The sequence below is a fragment of the Amblyraja radiata genome, chromosome 5 (genome assembly GCF_010909765.2).
Source record: "Amblyraja radiata isolate CabotCenter1 chromosome 5, sAmbRad1.1.pri, whole genome shotgun sequence".
Taxonomy (NCBI): Eukaryota; Metazoa; Chordata; class Chondrichthyes; order Rajiformes; family Rajidae; genus Amblyraja; species Amblyraja radiata.
The window spans coordinates 9090726-9106031 of NC_045960.1; the positions used below are offsets into that span (position 1 = coordinate 9090726).

At 46.3% G+C, this 15306-nt stretch overlaps 1 protein-coding gene across 1 annotated transcript in view; it reads left to right on the forward strand.

The window, feature by feature from the left end:
• Positions 1-15306, forward strand: part of kif6 (kinesin family member 6) — a 548981-nt gene that overhangs the window by 148364 nt on the left and 385311 nt on the right. Inside the window, exon 9 of the mRNA XM_033020572.1 lies at positions 2069-2155. Coding sequence (XP_032876463.1) covers positions 2069-2155 — 87 coding nt within the window. The remainder of the gene's footprint in view (positions 1-2068; positions 2156-15306) is intronic.

Sequence of the window (15306 nt, forward strand, 5' to 3'; positions counted from 1 at the left end):
CCTGTCCCATTGACAATTTTTCGGCGACTGCCGGCGTCATATCAGGGTCGCCAAAAGATTTGGAATATTTCAAAATCCAGCGGCCACAAAAAAAATGTTGCGACACTTGAAAAAACACCGCACGTCAATACGTCATCACCTCGCGTCACGCCGCAAATTTTGCGGTGACCTGATACGTCAGTCAATGATGCCGCAGTCGCCGAAAAAATCGTTAAATGGGACAGGCCCTATATACTTTTGTTAATGTTCATAGTAATAGTAAAGTAATAGTTGACAATGGAGTAACTCAGTAGGACAGGCAGCATCTCTGGATAGAAGGAATAGCTGCTGCCTGTCCCGCTCAGTTACTCCAGCATTTTGTGTCTGTACATTTCTAAGTTCTAATATGGAAAGAAATTGTTCCCTCAGGAACAAAGAGTCGGAAACAGAGGGCAACCAAGTTAATTGTTTGATTGAGTTTATAGCGGTGATGTTAGAAAGCTTGTCGCACATAATGCAGTTAAAACGCAGTTAAAATTCTGCAACTCTCACCCTCACACACTTACTGAGTTAAGGGGAGTCAATGGAGAATTTCAATGATAAATCACATTTGATATGATATTTCTAGCAGTGATGAGATCAAGAAACAGCCATCTAATGCAACGGCCCATCAAAAGAAATGACCATCATGAGACGGCCATAAAAGCTAGTATCATTAACAGTTCTACCCAGACTGGCCTGGATATGAAACGTCCTATTCATCAATGGACTCTTAAAAAGACACAAAGTGCTGGAGTAACTTAGTCGGTCAGGCAGCATCTCTGGATAGTAGACGTTTCGGGTCGGGTCCCTCTTCAGTACCTCATTTTTAGGTCAGTAAATGTTGATGTTGCCTCTCGTAAGGTCAAAAGTAATAGGAGCAGAATTAGGCCATTCGGCCATCGTCTACTCCGCTGATCTATCTGTCTCTCCCCATAACCCCTGACACCCGGACTATCTCTGCCTTAAAAATATCCATTGACTGCCTCCACAGCCTTCTGTGGCAAAGAATTCCACAGATTCACCACCCTCTGAGTAAAGATTCCTCCTCATCTCCTTAAAATTCTCTACTTCCCAGGAATGAATAAAAGTTGTCTAACCAGGGTTGATTAATGTGGAGAAGGTGTTGATTTGGGATAGATCAGAATATCTGCAAGTCTCATTGGGACATGGGAAAGTAATGCATTGTGTAGAGACGTATAGATAATATGGAGATCAATGGCTTACAGCCAATGATAGTCAGTACGTGTAGGAAGGAACTGCAGATGCTTGTTTACACTGAAGATAGACACAAAATGCTGGAGTAACTCAGCGGGACAGGCAGCATCTCTGGAAGGAAGGAATGGGTGACGTTTCGGGTCAGGACCCTTCTTCAGACTAGGGGAGTCAGGGGAGAGGTGAGACACAGAGATATGGAAGTGTAAGGTGTGAAACCTGACAAGATCAAGGAAAATGTAGAACAGATCATTGTTAGTTAGGGGATGGTGACAACGAGGCATACAAAGATAAAATGTCATTAGGAAGACAGTCAGAATGGTCGGAGAACTAGGATGGGGGAGGGATGGAGAGAGAGAGAAAGCAAGGGTTACTTGAAGTTAGTGAAGTAGATATTCATACCGCTGGGGTGTAAGCTGCCCAAACAAAATATGAGGTGCTGTTCCTCCTATTTGCGTTGCGTACTTTGTGTGCTCCCTGTGAATGTAGATTTTTGTGTGGGTTTCCTCCGGGTGCTCCAGTTTCCTGCCATATCCCAATGCCCTGTAGGTTTACAGCCTCTGTAAATTGTACCCCAGTGTGTAAGGAGTGGACGCGAAAGTGTGATAACATAGAACTAGTGTTGGCGTGGACGGTGAGCCGAAAGGCCTGTTTCCCTGCTATATCTTGGACTGAATCATTCAACAACAAAAACATCCGTCTTTCTGTTTTATACACTTCATACTCTTCAAGAAGTCCAACACCTCCTCCTTCTTAATATCAAACTGCCCGCGCACATTACTCTTCTTTTAGTTTGCCTGCTGAATGGTACAAGTAATTCTTTTTTCTCTCGCAGGAATCTATATCAACTTGCAGATTTGCACAGAGAGTTGCACTGATCAAGAATGAAGCCATTCTAAACGAAGAAATTGATCCCAGATTGGTAAGATACAAAATACTTTTGCAGAGTCAAGGAATAGCTGCCTGGTCAATGAGATTAAATGTAATTTGGGGGAAGCTGTTTCCCTGTTATGTGCGCAGAACTCGTAATAATATGTACACATTTAATTTCATTTCTGAAATTAGGCACGTTAAAAGATCTATTTGCCTTTCATAGAGACTTAATTGCGAAGAAAAATAATTTCTGGAAATTCAGCCAAGATGTGAGAGGAGATGGATTTTAGCTTATTAGTTTATTAAAGGTTTTTGTTGCGTGCTATCCAGTCAGCAGAAAGACAATACATGATTACAATCGAGCCATTGACAGCGTCTAGATACATGATAAGGGAATAATGTTTAGTGTACTTGAGTGCAACTTTCTCATATGAGGGTGATGGATATATGGAATGAGCTGCCAGGGGAGGTGGTTGAGGTAGGCACAAATGCAGCATTTAAAAGACACTTTTTAAGGGCAGCACAATGGCACAGCGGTAGAGTTGCTGCCTTAAGGGCACACTTTCACGACGTAATTCTCTACCTCTGCCAAGTTTACCCTTGACTCATACTCACAGCATGGTCGTCACGAGGTCGTAGATAGGTCGTAGGAGGTCGTAGGTAGGTCGTAGCAGGTCGTGATGCTAGTCATAGGTACTCGTGGCATCAAGTAGGTCGGGGCGTTTTTCTAGCATGATGAAATATGTCCACGAGTAAAAAAAGGTTGTGAATTAGGTCGTGAAAGTGGGACAGGCCCTTTGCACCGCCAGAGACCCAGGTCTATCTGTACGGAGTTTGTACGTTCTCCCCGTGACCTGTATGGGTTTTCCCCAGGAGCTCCGGTTTCCTCCCACACTCCAATGACGTACAGGCTTGAAGGTTAATTGGCTTGGTATAATTGTAAATTGTCTCCAGTGTGTGTGGGATTGTGTTAATGCGTGTAGATCGCTGGTCGGTGCGGACTCAGTGGGCTGAAGGGCCTGTGTCCGTGCTGTATCGCTCAACACTTGGACAAGTACATAGATAGGAAAGGTTTAGAGGGATATGGGCCAAAGGCAGGCAAAATGGACTAGCTTCGTGGGGCATGTTGATCACCATGGACAAGTTGGGCCGAAGGGCCTGTTTCCATGCTGTACGACTCTTTGACTCATAGCAGTAAGCAACCTATTACATAACCCTTGTCTAGCACAGTGCATTGGTGTACCAGGACAGTAGATCATGCAAGTAGATTGATCTAGAGGGTTAAACTGTGGTATTGTAAATACAGTATGGCTGGGTTACACTGACGAGAAAGTCTGCTGGATTTTCTTGGAGCATAACGCTAAAGAATTATGGTTATTCAGGTTTAGGATTATTATTGTAACGTGTACCGAGGTACAGTGAAAAGCTTTGGTTTAGTATGCTATCCAAACAGATCAGATAATACTATACATGAATCCAATCAAGTTAAACTCAGTACAATTGAGCAAAGGGGAAGATACAGAGTGCAGGATATAGTTCTCAGCATTGTAGCGCACCAGTTCCAGAAACAAAGTCCAATGTCCGCAATGGGGTAGAGGTGAATCGGACAGGGAAGACTGTTTAGAAGCCTGATATCCAAGGGGAAAATCCTGCTTAGTTTAGTTTAGAGATACAGCTCGGAAACAGGCCCTTCGCCCATCGAGTCCGTGTCACCCAGCGGTCCCCGCACATTAACTAGTGACGATTTACATTTATACCAAGCCAATTAGCCTACAAACCTGTACGACTTTGGAGTGTGGGAGGAAACCGAAGATCTCGCAAAGCAACAGGTCACGGGGAGAACGTACAAACTCTGTAAGACAAGCACCCATAGTCAAGATGTTGATCTTTGGTGCTGTAAGGCAGTAACTCTACCGCCTGTTCCGGAGTCTGGAGGTGCACATTTTAAATCGAGTGTATCTTCTGTTAGATGGGAGCGGGGAGAAGAAAGAACGTCGGGCGAGGGACAAGTATTTGATGATGTTGGCTTATGGCGATGTAGAGTTGTTACACCTTGTATTGTTTCTGGATTGTTAAAAGCTATGTCATCTGCAACCCTGTGATGTTGCTTTGATGAACAAATGACAATTATCCTCACTACGAAGATAGACACAAGATGCAGGAGTAACTCAGCGGGACGGGCAACATCTTTGGAGAGAAGGAATGGGTGACGTTTCTGGTTGAGACCCTTCTTCAAACTAGAGTCAGGGGAAGCTAGTCTGAAGAAGTATCCCGACCCGAAACGTCAGCCTTTCTTCTCTCCAGAGATGCTGCCTGACCCGCTGAGTTATTGGGTCTATCTTTGGTTTAAACCAGCATCTGCAGTTCCTTTCTACACACTATCCTCGCCACACTTGGGAGTATTTATTCCTCAATTATTGTTAATATCACTACATAACATATTATTTGACCATTTCCACATTACTGTTTGTCAGAACTAATGTTCCTGCCAGATTGACAGGGACAGCACTTCATAGGTATATTATTGACCAGAAAGCACTTTGGGACTTCTCAGGCCGTGGATGGCACCATCAATGCACGTCTTTCTTCATATTGTAGACATTGGAATCAAGTTACATATCTTTCAGTGTATATTTTATATTGCGGATTTATGAGGCCCCTGCTTTCTAAAGCAAACCCTCAGTTCAGTCACCCAATAAATATATTTGAAACGACAGGAAGAAAAGTGTGCAAAAATAAACACGTCTTCCAGTGTGTGTGTTCTCATTCATTGTGTGGTTTAGAAGCCGAAGAACGCATTGAAGCTTTTTGTGTTATATATGCCAGAGCACTAAATAATCTTTACTTTGGAAAAATATCTTATTTTAGGAACTTGGCTTAATATTTCTTACAATGATCGTTTTTAAGAGACTACTTTCTTTGCGTCCCTTTTGCTGGGTCTGAGGTAATATCGCTTTTTGGTCGCATACAAGATCTGGAAAGTCTCAGCCGCCTGGCAGTACCTGTGGAGAGAGAAATAGAGCTATTGTTTCAGATTGATGGCCTTTCATCGCTATTTGCTTTGTACCTTCTTGCAAATTAACCCCAGCTTTGCCACAAAAGGAAGAGCGATATGAGAAGGGAGCTCTCAGCGAGCGCTGCACCAATGCAGAAGGCAACTGCCAGCGAGTGCTGCACCAATGCAGAACTGCCAGCGAGCGCTGCACCAATGCAGAAGGCAACTGCCAGCGAGCGCTGTACCAATGCAGAACTGCCAGCGAGTGCTGCACTAGTGGAGTGGGGAGCTCTCAGCGAGCGCTGCACCATTGCAAAAGGGAACTCCCAATGAACGCTGCACCAGTGCAGTAGGGAGCTCCCAGCGAGCGCTGCGCCAGTGCAGTAGGGAGCTCCTGGTGAGTGCTGCACCAGTGCAGCAGGGAGCTCCTGGTGAGTGCTGCACCAGTGCAGTAGGGAGCTCCTGGCCAGCGCTGCGCAGCTGTGTTGGTCCAGGCCGTCGACGTGGAGCCGTCCAGGTCTAGGCCCGTCTGCTGGCAGAGCGAGGAGAGGAAAGCCGTTGTCGAGCGAGAGGGAGATCGACGAGGAAGGGGGCCGTCGGTGAGAGTGGAGAGGCATCACCCACGTGTGTCCCAGCAGCCGGTGGAGGACGTGCTGGCGTGAACAAAGTGGACCTGGCGTGGGGGGCGGAGGGGGGGGGGGGGGGTTGCTGAGAATAAAGAGGGACTGGAGGGGGAAGGAAGAAGGAAGAGGGACCATACAGTGCATTCAGAAAGTATTCAGACCCCTTCACCATTTCCACATTTTGTTACGTTACAGCCTTATTCTGAAACGGATTAAATTCATTTTTGTTATCATCAATCTACACACAATACCCCATAATTAGAAAGCAAAACCAGGTGTTTAGAATTTTTTGCAAAATAATTAATAATAAATAACTGAAATATCACATTCGGCCCAGGGCGTAGTTTGCCGGCCCCTGGATTACAGCCTCAAGTCTTCATGGTTATGATGCTACAAGCTTGGCACACCTGTATTTTGGTGATTTCTCCCATTTTTCTCTGCAGATCCTCAGGTTGGATGGGGAGCATCGATGCACACCTATTTTCAAGTCCCTCTAGAGATGTTCGATCGAGTTCAATTCCAGGCTCTGGCTGGGCCACTCAAGGACATTCACAGACTTGTCACAAAGCCACTCCTGCGTTGTCTTGGCAGTGTGCTTCGGGTCATTGTCCTACTGGAAGGTGAATCTCCGCCCCAGTCTGAGGTCCAGAAAGCTCTAGAACAGGTTTTCATGAAGGATCTCTCTGTACTTTGCTCCGTTCATCTTTCCCTCGATCCTGACTAGGTATGGTAGGTATGGTCTTGGCCAGGTGATGAGTGGTGCCTGGTTTCCTCCAGACGTTACGCTTGGCATTCAGGCCAAAGAGTTCAATCTTGGTTTCATCAGACCAGAGAGTCTTGTTTCTCATGGACTAAGAGTCCTTTAGGTGCCTTTTGGCAAACTCCAAGTGGGCTGTCATGTGCCTTTCACTGAGGAGTGGCTTCCATCTGGCCACTCTACCATAAAGGCCTGATTGGTGGAGTGATGCAGATATAGTTGTTCTTCTGGAAGGTTCTCCCATCTCCAGAAAGGAACTCTGGAGCTCTGTCAGAGTGACCATCGGGTTCTTGGTCACCTCCCTGACCAAGGCCCTTCTCCCCCGATTGCTCAGTTTGGAAGAGTCCTGGTGGTTCCAAAGTTCTTCCATTTTAGAATGACGGAGGCCACTGTGCTCTTCGGGACCTGTAATGCTGCAGAAATTGTTTTATATCCTTCCCAGATCTGTGTCTCGACACAATCCTGTCTCGGAGGTCTACGGACAATTCCTTTTTCTTCATAGCTTGGTTTTTGCTCTGACATGTACTGTCAACTGTGGGACCTTATATAGACAGGTGCGTGCCTTTCCAAATCATGTCCAATCAATTTAATCTACCACTGGTGGACTCCAATCAAGTTGTAGAAACATCTCAAGGATAATCAGTGGAAACAGGATGAACCTAAGCTCAATTTTGAGTGTCATAGCAAAGGGTCTGAATATTTACGTAAATATGATATTTCAGTTATTTCTTTTTAATTACTTTGCAAAAATTTCTTAACATCTCCTTGCAAATATAGTTTATCTTGGTTTAGGTTTGACACGGACATTGTGGGCTGAAGGGCCTGTTCCTGTGCTGTACTGTCCTGTGTTCAATGTATGACTCAAAACTTTGCGACATGGGCCTGGTGTCGATATTCAGGACTCGTAGGTAATTTTCCCCAGACTTTTCCATTGTATCCACACCTATGGTGTACTGCGCTTAATCTCTCCTTTGCATCACTTGCTGTACTCGTGTGTGGTGTGATTTGCCTGGATCGCTCGCCAAACAAAACACTTCACTGTACCTCGGTGCACGCAACAGCGATACACCAATTCCAACACCAATAGCCCGTGAACGAGACTGGAATATTGGCTGCTGCAATTGATTTTGTTGGCATTGCACTGACAGTTTATTGCTTTGCTGGTCTGTCAGGCAACTAGCGGTAGAGTTGCTGCCTTACACCGCTTACAGCGCCGGAGACCCGGGTTCGATCCCGACTACGGGCGCTGTCAGTACGGAGTTTGCACGTTCTCCCCGTGACCTGCGTGGGTTTTCTCCGGGTGCTCCGGTTTCCTCCCACACTCCAGCGTGTAGAACAATGACAACCTTCATGTCCCCTGTGTGCTATTGATTATGACTTTTTCGGGGTTGAATGAGTTGCCTGTACCTTTAAAAAGACACAAAGTGCTGGTGTATCTCGGCGGGTCTGGCAGTCTCTCTGGAGAACGTGGATAGGTGACACTTCGGGTCGGGGCCCATCACTTGCCTGTACCTATGTTGCAGAATTACTGGAGGAATAGTTGGAGAAGAAGTTGACACAACAAGCCCAATGGTAGGGAAGAAGAATCTATGGAAAAAAGGAAGAAACTACACATTCAGCGGCTTCTTATCTTCTCTGTCACTGTTGTCACCCTTGATTTATTTTGAGAACGTCAGCTTTTTATTTGGATTGGACATAGACATAGAAAATAGTTGCAGGAGGAGGCCATTCGGCCCTTCGAGCCAGCACCGCCATTCATTGTGATCATGGCTGATCGTTCCCAATCAATAACCCGTGCCTGCCATCTCCCCATATCCCTTGATTCCACTAGCCCCCAGACCTCTATCTAACTCTCTCTTAAATCCATCCAGTGATTTGGCTTCCACTGCCCTCTGTGCCAGGGAATTGCACAAATTCACAACTCTCTGGGTGAAAAGGTTTTTTCTCACCTCAGTCTTAAATGGCCTGCCTGCCCTTTATTCTAAGACTGTGGCCCCTGGTCTAAGACTGTGGTAGATTCTTTGTTGGAGAAACCAGGCATGCCACATTTAGAGTATTGTGTTCAGTTCTGGGCACCATGTTATAGGAAAGATGTTGTCAAGCAGGAAAGGATGCAGAGAAGATTTACGAGGATGTTGCCAGGACTCGAGGGGCCGGAGCTATAGGGAGAGGATGGGCAGGCTGGGACTAATCCCTGGAGCGCAGGAGGATGAGGAACAATCTTAGAGAAGATTGATTTGCTTGTCTGTCAGACAACTTGTCTGTCAGGCAACTAGGTGGCGCAGCTACCTCGCCTGAAGAAGATACAAACTTGTGAGAGGAATAGATCGGGTAAACGCACAGTCCCTTGTCCAGAATAGGGCAATTGAGAACCATTAGGTTTAAGGTGAGGGGTAAAGATTTAATTGGCACTTGAGGGGTAACATTTTTAGAGAAAGGGTGGTGGGTGTATGGAACGAGCTGCCGGAGGAGGTAGTTGAGGCAGGTACTATCACAACGGTTAAGGAGCATTGAGACAGGTACATGGATGAGATTGGTTTGGAGGGATATGGGCTAAAAGCAGGCAGAAGGGACTAGGGTAGATGGGACATGTTTGTCGGTGTGGGCAAGTTGGGCCAATGGGCCTGTTTCCACGCTGTATAACTCTTATGACTATAGTCGCCATTAACTTGCAGCGAAACACAGTGTTAAAGTAACTCAGCAGGTCGTCGCAGCATCAGTGGAGGGAATAGGTAGTGAACGTTTCGGGTTGGGACCCTTCCTCAGACTCGCCTGAAGAAAGGTCACGATTCGAAATGACACCTGTCCATTCTATCCTCGGATGCTGAGTTTTTTCAACATTTTGTGTTTTGCTCAAGTGTCCAGCATCTGCCCTTCCTTGTACCCACACTAACCTGGCGTTATGCCGGTTACATTATGGCCAGTAAGATATATAAATGTGCATCACTTAAAGCGGCCTTTCCTCCGATATCCTTATCCCCTCACCAGTCAGTGATAATCAAAAGCAGAAATTGTGGTGAAATTTTCCAGTACGTATCCTTAGGGTTACAGACACCCATCATAGGATGCCACTGCCACTTGCTTCAGAGTCGCTCAATTGAGTACAGACCTGAATCTAACCTGTGAACTTTCTGGCTCTGCTGCTTCTTCTGCCCTCAGCTATAAACTGAACCACTGCAAAACAGGATCCGTAAATGTTCCAAGACTGTATACTTTCCATATGTATCGGTAAGTCTTCCAGAGAATATGTGTGTATCATGTTACAGGTGGTTCCACTAGAACAGAAGAGTTGTGTTCCTAACAAACCTCCCGTTACAGAAAATCACCTTCTGCTATAACATCATAATTGTCCCATTACAGGAAAGTTGTGGTAGCTTTGGAGAGGGTGCAGAGGATGTTTACGGGCATGCTGCCTGGATTAGAGGGTTTCAGCTGCAGGGTGAGGTTGGGTAGACTTGGATTGTTTTCTTTAGGACACCAGAGGCTGAAGAGAGAGTTGATGGGAGTATATGATGAGAGGCATGGATAGGGTGGACAGTCAGAATCCTTTTCCCAGAGTGGAAATGTCCAACACTAGAGGGCATAGTGAGAAGGTGAAAGGGTGAAAAGTTTAACGGAGATGTGCGGGGCAGTTTTTTTACACAGGGTGGTGGGTGCCTGGAACACACTGCCAGGGGAGGTGGTGGAGGCAGATACGATAGTGGCATTTAAGAGGCTTTTAGATAGACACATGGAAGTGCAGGGAATGGAGGGATATTTACAGGCAGAGATTAGTTTAACTTGGCAACATGTTTGGCACAAACCCGTTGGGCTGAAAGGCCTGTTCTTGTGCTGTTTTTTTTGTTCTAGTTGTGTTACAGAAACCTTGTGTTATAGAAAATCGCGTAACAAAGGCACGTGATGAAAGGGGGCTAAGGGTGGTAAGTTTCAGACTTGCAATAACAAACTTTATTTTTCTCACGGAATTTTCCAAAATAGAAGTTTGGTTTGGGTTAGAGACACAGCGCAGGAACAGGCCCTTCACCCCACTGAGTCCACACCGACCAGCGACAAATTACAATTTTTACCAAAGCCAATTACTTACAAATCTGTACGTCTTTGGAGTGGGGGAGGAAACTGAACATCTCGGAGAAGAGCCACCCGGTCGCAGGGAGAACGGACAAACTCCGTACAGACAGAATCAAACCCGGGTCTCTGGCGTGGTGAGGCAGTGGTTTTACCGTGCTGCCCCTATCCAAACGGATCAGCTGTGGTACACATAAATAGTAATTGATTCGTACAGTGTGGAAACGGGCACTTCGGCCCAATTCAAACCCGCGTCTCTAGCGCTGTAAGGCTCCAAATCTACCGCTGCACCACCGTGCCAGCCTTTTTAAGCAGGTCTTTGTAAGCAGTATGAGTTTATTTCTATTACTGTTTAAAATACTGTATGTCTAATTCTATGACTCTTATCAGTATTATCTGACAACTTAGCAGAGCTAACAGTCCTACTATACCTCTGCAAAGAATAAAAAAAGGCATCGGTGATTCAAGATGTTTCACCATCATCTTCTCACGGCAGATTGGAAAGGCTAATAAATGACATCCATGTCAAAAGGCAAGAATGTTTATTGTCATATTGACGTGAGAAACTAGAGAGGAAATAGCGGGAGCCCTGGTTGAAATTTACGAGCCGTCTTTAAATACAGGAGAAGTGCAAGTGTAGCTGGCCGGTGTGGGCAAGTTGAGCTGAAGGGCCTGTTACCACACTGTATCACTCTATGACTCTATGGTAGACAAAAATGCTGGAGGAACTCAGCGGGTGAGGCAGCATATATGGAGAGAAGGTTCTCGACCCGAAATATCGCCTATTCCTTCTCTCCATAGATGCTGCCTCACCCGCTGAGTTCCTCCAGCATTTTTGTCTACCTTCGATTTTTCCAGCATATGCAGTTCTTTCTTAAACATTATGACTGTACCAAATTGGAACAATGAAATCCTTACTTGCAGCAGCACAACTGGTTTGTAAACACCGTGCTCAATAGATAATAGATAGGGTGGTAAAGAAAACGTTTGGTATGCTAGCCTTTATAAATCAGAGCATTGAGTATAGAAGCTGGGATGTAATGTTAAAATTGTACAAGGCATTGGTGAGACCAAATCTGGAGTATGGTGTACAATTTTGGTCGCCCAATTATAGGAAGGATGTCAACAAAATAGAGAGAGTACAGAGGAGATTTACTAGAATGTTGCCTGGGTTTCAACAACTAAGTTACAGAGATAGGTTGAATAAGTTAGGTCTTTATTCTTTGGAGCGCAGAAGGTTAAGGGGGGACATGATAGAGGTCTTTAAAATGATGAGAGGGATAGACAGAGTTGATGTGGATCAGCTTTTCCCTTTGAGAAAAGGGAAGATTCAAACAAGAGGACATGACTTCAGAATTAAGGGACAGAAGTTTAGGGGTAACATGAGGGGGAACTTCTTTACTCAGAGAGTGGTGGCGGTGTGGAATGAGCTTCCAGTGGAAGTGGTGGAGGCAGGTTCGTTGGTATCATTTAAAAATAAATTGGATAGGCATATGGATGAGAAGGGAATGGAGGGTTATGGTATGAGTGCAGGCAGGTGGGACTAAGGGAAAAAAGTTGTTCGGCACGGACTTGTAGGGCCGAGATGGCCTGTTTACGTGCTGTAATTGTTATATGGTTATATGGTTATAATGAACAAAGTTCAATAAATAAAAAACCCAATACAGAGCAAAAAACAAAACAATGCCCAAAGTCCCACGTGCTACCAAAGCAGTTCGTAGTTGGGTTTAGTTGGAGGTTGTAGTGTTCAATAGCCTGATGGTCGCAGGGAAGAAGCTGTTCCTGAACTTGGACGTTACAGTTTTCAGACTTCTGTACATTCATCCCGATGGCAGGGGTGAAATGAGTGGGTGGCCAAGGTGGTGTGGGTCCCTGACGATGGTGGCTGCCTTTTTGAGACGGTGCCTCCTGTAGATCTCTTCGATGGCGGGGTGCTCAATACCCGTGATGGACCGGGCAGAGTTTGTAATCTCCTTTGTTCTTGAGCGCTTGACTTGCCGAACCAGGCCGTGATGCAACCAGTCAGTGTGTTCTCAACTGCGTACCTGCAAAAGTTCAAGAGAGTATATACATTGACATCCCCGCATCTCCACAAGCTTCTGAGTAAGTAGAGGTGTTGTTGGGCTTTCTTTATGTTTGCATCAATGTGCTGTATCCAGCACAGATCTTCAGAGATGTGTACGCCCAAGAATTTGAAGTTGTTGACTCTCTCCACCGACGTCCCGTCGATGAAGATAGGTTTGGATCCTTGGCCTTTCTATTCCAAAGACAACAATCAGCTCCTTGGTTTACTGACATTGAGAGCAATGTTGTTGTTTAAGGATGGTGTTACAACTGTAACTGGCTACACAGTGTCATGGGTATAGAGTGAATGCAGCATGGGACGAGCACACAACCTTGTCAATAGACAATAGGTGCAGGAATAGGCCGTTTGACCCTTTGAGCCAGCACCGCCATTCAATATGATCATGGCTGATCATCCACAATCAGTACCCCGTTCCTGCTTTCTCCCCGTATCCCCATGACTCTGCTATCTTTAAGAGGTCTGGAGGTGTCTTTTTGCTGGTGGTTATCGAGGAGGAAGTGTTTTTGCCAATTCATACCGATTGTATTCTGTCCATGAGGTTGAGGATCCAGTTGCAAAGGGATGTGCAGAGATCCAGCTCCTGAGCTGGAGGGGACAATTGTGGGGGATTCTGGGGGAGGGGGGTAAGTGGGGGAGGGGGGGTTGTGGGGGCGGGGGGCTGTGTGGGGCGGGTCTTTGGGGAGGTGGGTGTGGGGGGAGGGGGGGTGGATATGTGGGAGGAAGGGGGATTTGTGGGGGCTGGCGGGTGTGTGGGGGGGGGTGTGTGTGTGTTGGGGGGATGTGTGGGCAGGAGATGTGTGTGGGTGGGGGGGGGTGTGTGGGCAAGGGGGCTTGTGGGGGGAGGGGTTTGTAGGGTGGGGGGGGAGTGAGCTTGGAGGAAACACGGGGGAATAGCCATGGGCTGGGTCTCCGAGTCTGGTCTGGGTCTCCCAAGCTGGGCTACTGTTTGGGGCGGGGCTGCTGCTTGGGGCTGGGCTGGGCTGCTTCGGGTCCCTTCGAAAGTCCAGTTGGAAACCTCCGCCGGCCATCCTCAGCTCCAGTAAAGACGCGATGGCGCAGGAAGGGGCGGACCGTCCCGGGGAGTGACAGGGGAAGAGACTAATCCGCGCGGCACTGACTGGCAGGAGTAGAGATCGATCTGCGCACGCGCGGTTTTTAAGATTTTTAAACCTCGCTAACTTTTATGACATTCAACCGATCAGAGCGAAACGGTGCACTCGCAACATAGGAGAACGGTGAGTAAATAGCGAAAAATTGTAACGCTATCGCGAACCTTTTTTGCGCAAATAAGAAGACCGCCGAACCGAAAGATAACAAGATCAGAGTTTTAGTTATGTATAGATATATACTCTTTCAAAGCAGGTGGGAACCTTAGACCTCAGTAATGGGAGGTAGAAGATGTCCAGTCAGTTGGTCCGTGCAGGTTTTGAGGACCTGTTCAACTACGCCATCAGGTCCAGACCCTTCCCGAGGGTTCACCCTCATGAAGGATCTTCTGATCTGAGACTCGGTAACGAAGATGGTGCTCCGAGAAGACACAACAGTATTTTCCCTAGCAAAGCACACCCGGGATGCATTGAGATCATCAAGTCAAGAGAGTTTATTGTCATGTGTCCCAGATAGGACAATGAAATTCTTGCTTGCAGCAACACAACAGAGTATTGTAGGCATAAATACAGAACAGATCAGTGTGTCCATATACCATAGAATATATATATACACACATCAATAAACAGATAAAGTGCAATAGGCTGTTATAGTTCAGAGTTTGTTTGAAGTTGTGTTTAATAGTCTGATGGCTCTGGGGAAGTGCTATTCCTGAACCTGGATGTTGCAGATTGCAGGCTCCTGTACCTTCCACCTGGAAGGTGGGAATGTGGGAGGAAACCAAAGATCTTGGAGAAAACCCACGCAGGTCATGGGGAGAACATACAAACTCCGTACAGACAGCACCCGTAATTGGGATCAAACCCGGGTCTCCGGTGCTGCATTCGCTGTAAGGCAGCGACTCTACTGCTGCTCCACCGTGACCGGGGTGAGACTGGTCCTTGATGATGCTGCTGGCCTTGCCGGGGCAGCGTGGTGTAGATGGATTCAATGGAAGGGAGTTTGGTTTGTGTGATGGTCTGTGCTATGTGGAGGGAATGGCCAGGCGATGGGTCGTGACTATCTAATAAATCAGACACTGCATGACCTGCTGAGTTCCTCCTGCACTTGAAGCTTTACTCGTGATCCCAGCAACTGCAGTTCCTTGTGTCTGGTGAATTTACAAGGTTGACAGGGGTTTCTCAAAGCAAAACATCCGTAAGAGTGCAGATCACTTTCAGCTGATGTAACGTGCAAAGAAATATAATATTAGCTGTAAGAAAACGTAAGGTTAAGTTGGGGAGAGATGGCTGAAACTCAAATATATTTGAAGTCAAGTTAAAAGAAGAAGATAAAATGAAGACATTTAGAGTCTGGGAAAACACATCTATAGATCTTATTCCATGTCAGCAGCATAGGCATAATCTTTCAGCACCTTTCAGGGTGGAATAGTACTTCACACCGAAAGGTGCATAATAGTTGACCCCGACCATCCTTTGCCTGCTAATCTCAAAGAATGTCTTTGTTACCGACCTTAGCAAAATATTGTCCTATGGTACAGAAAATCTTTCATGGCTACTACGAGCAG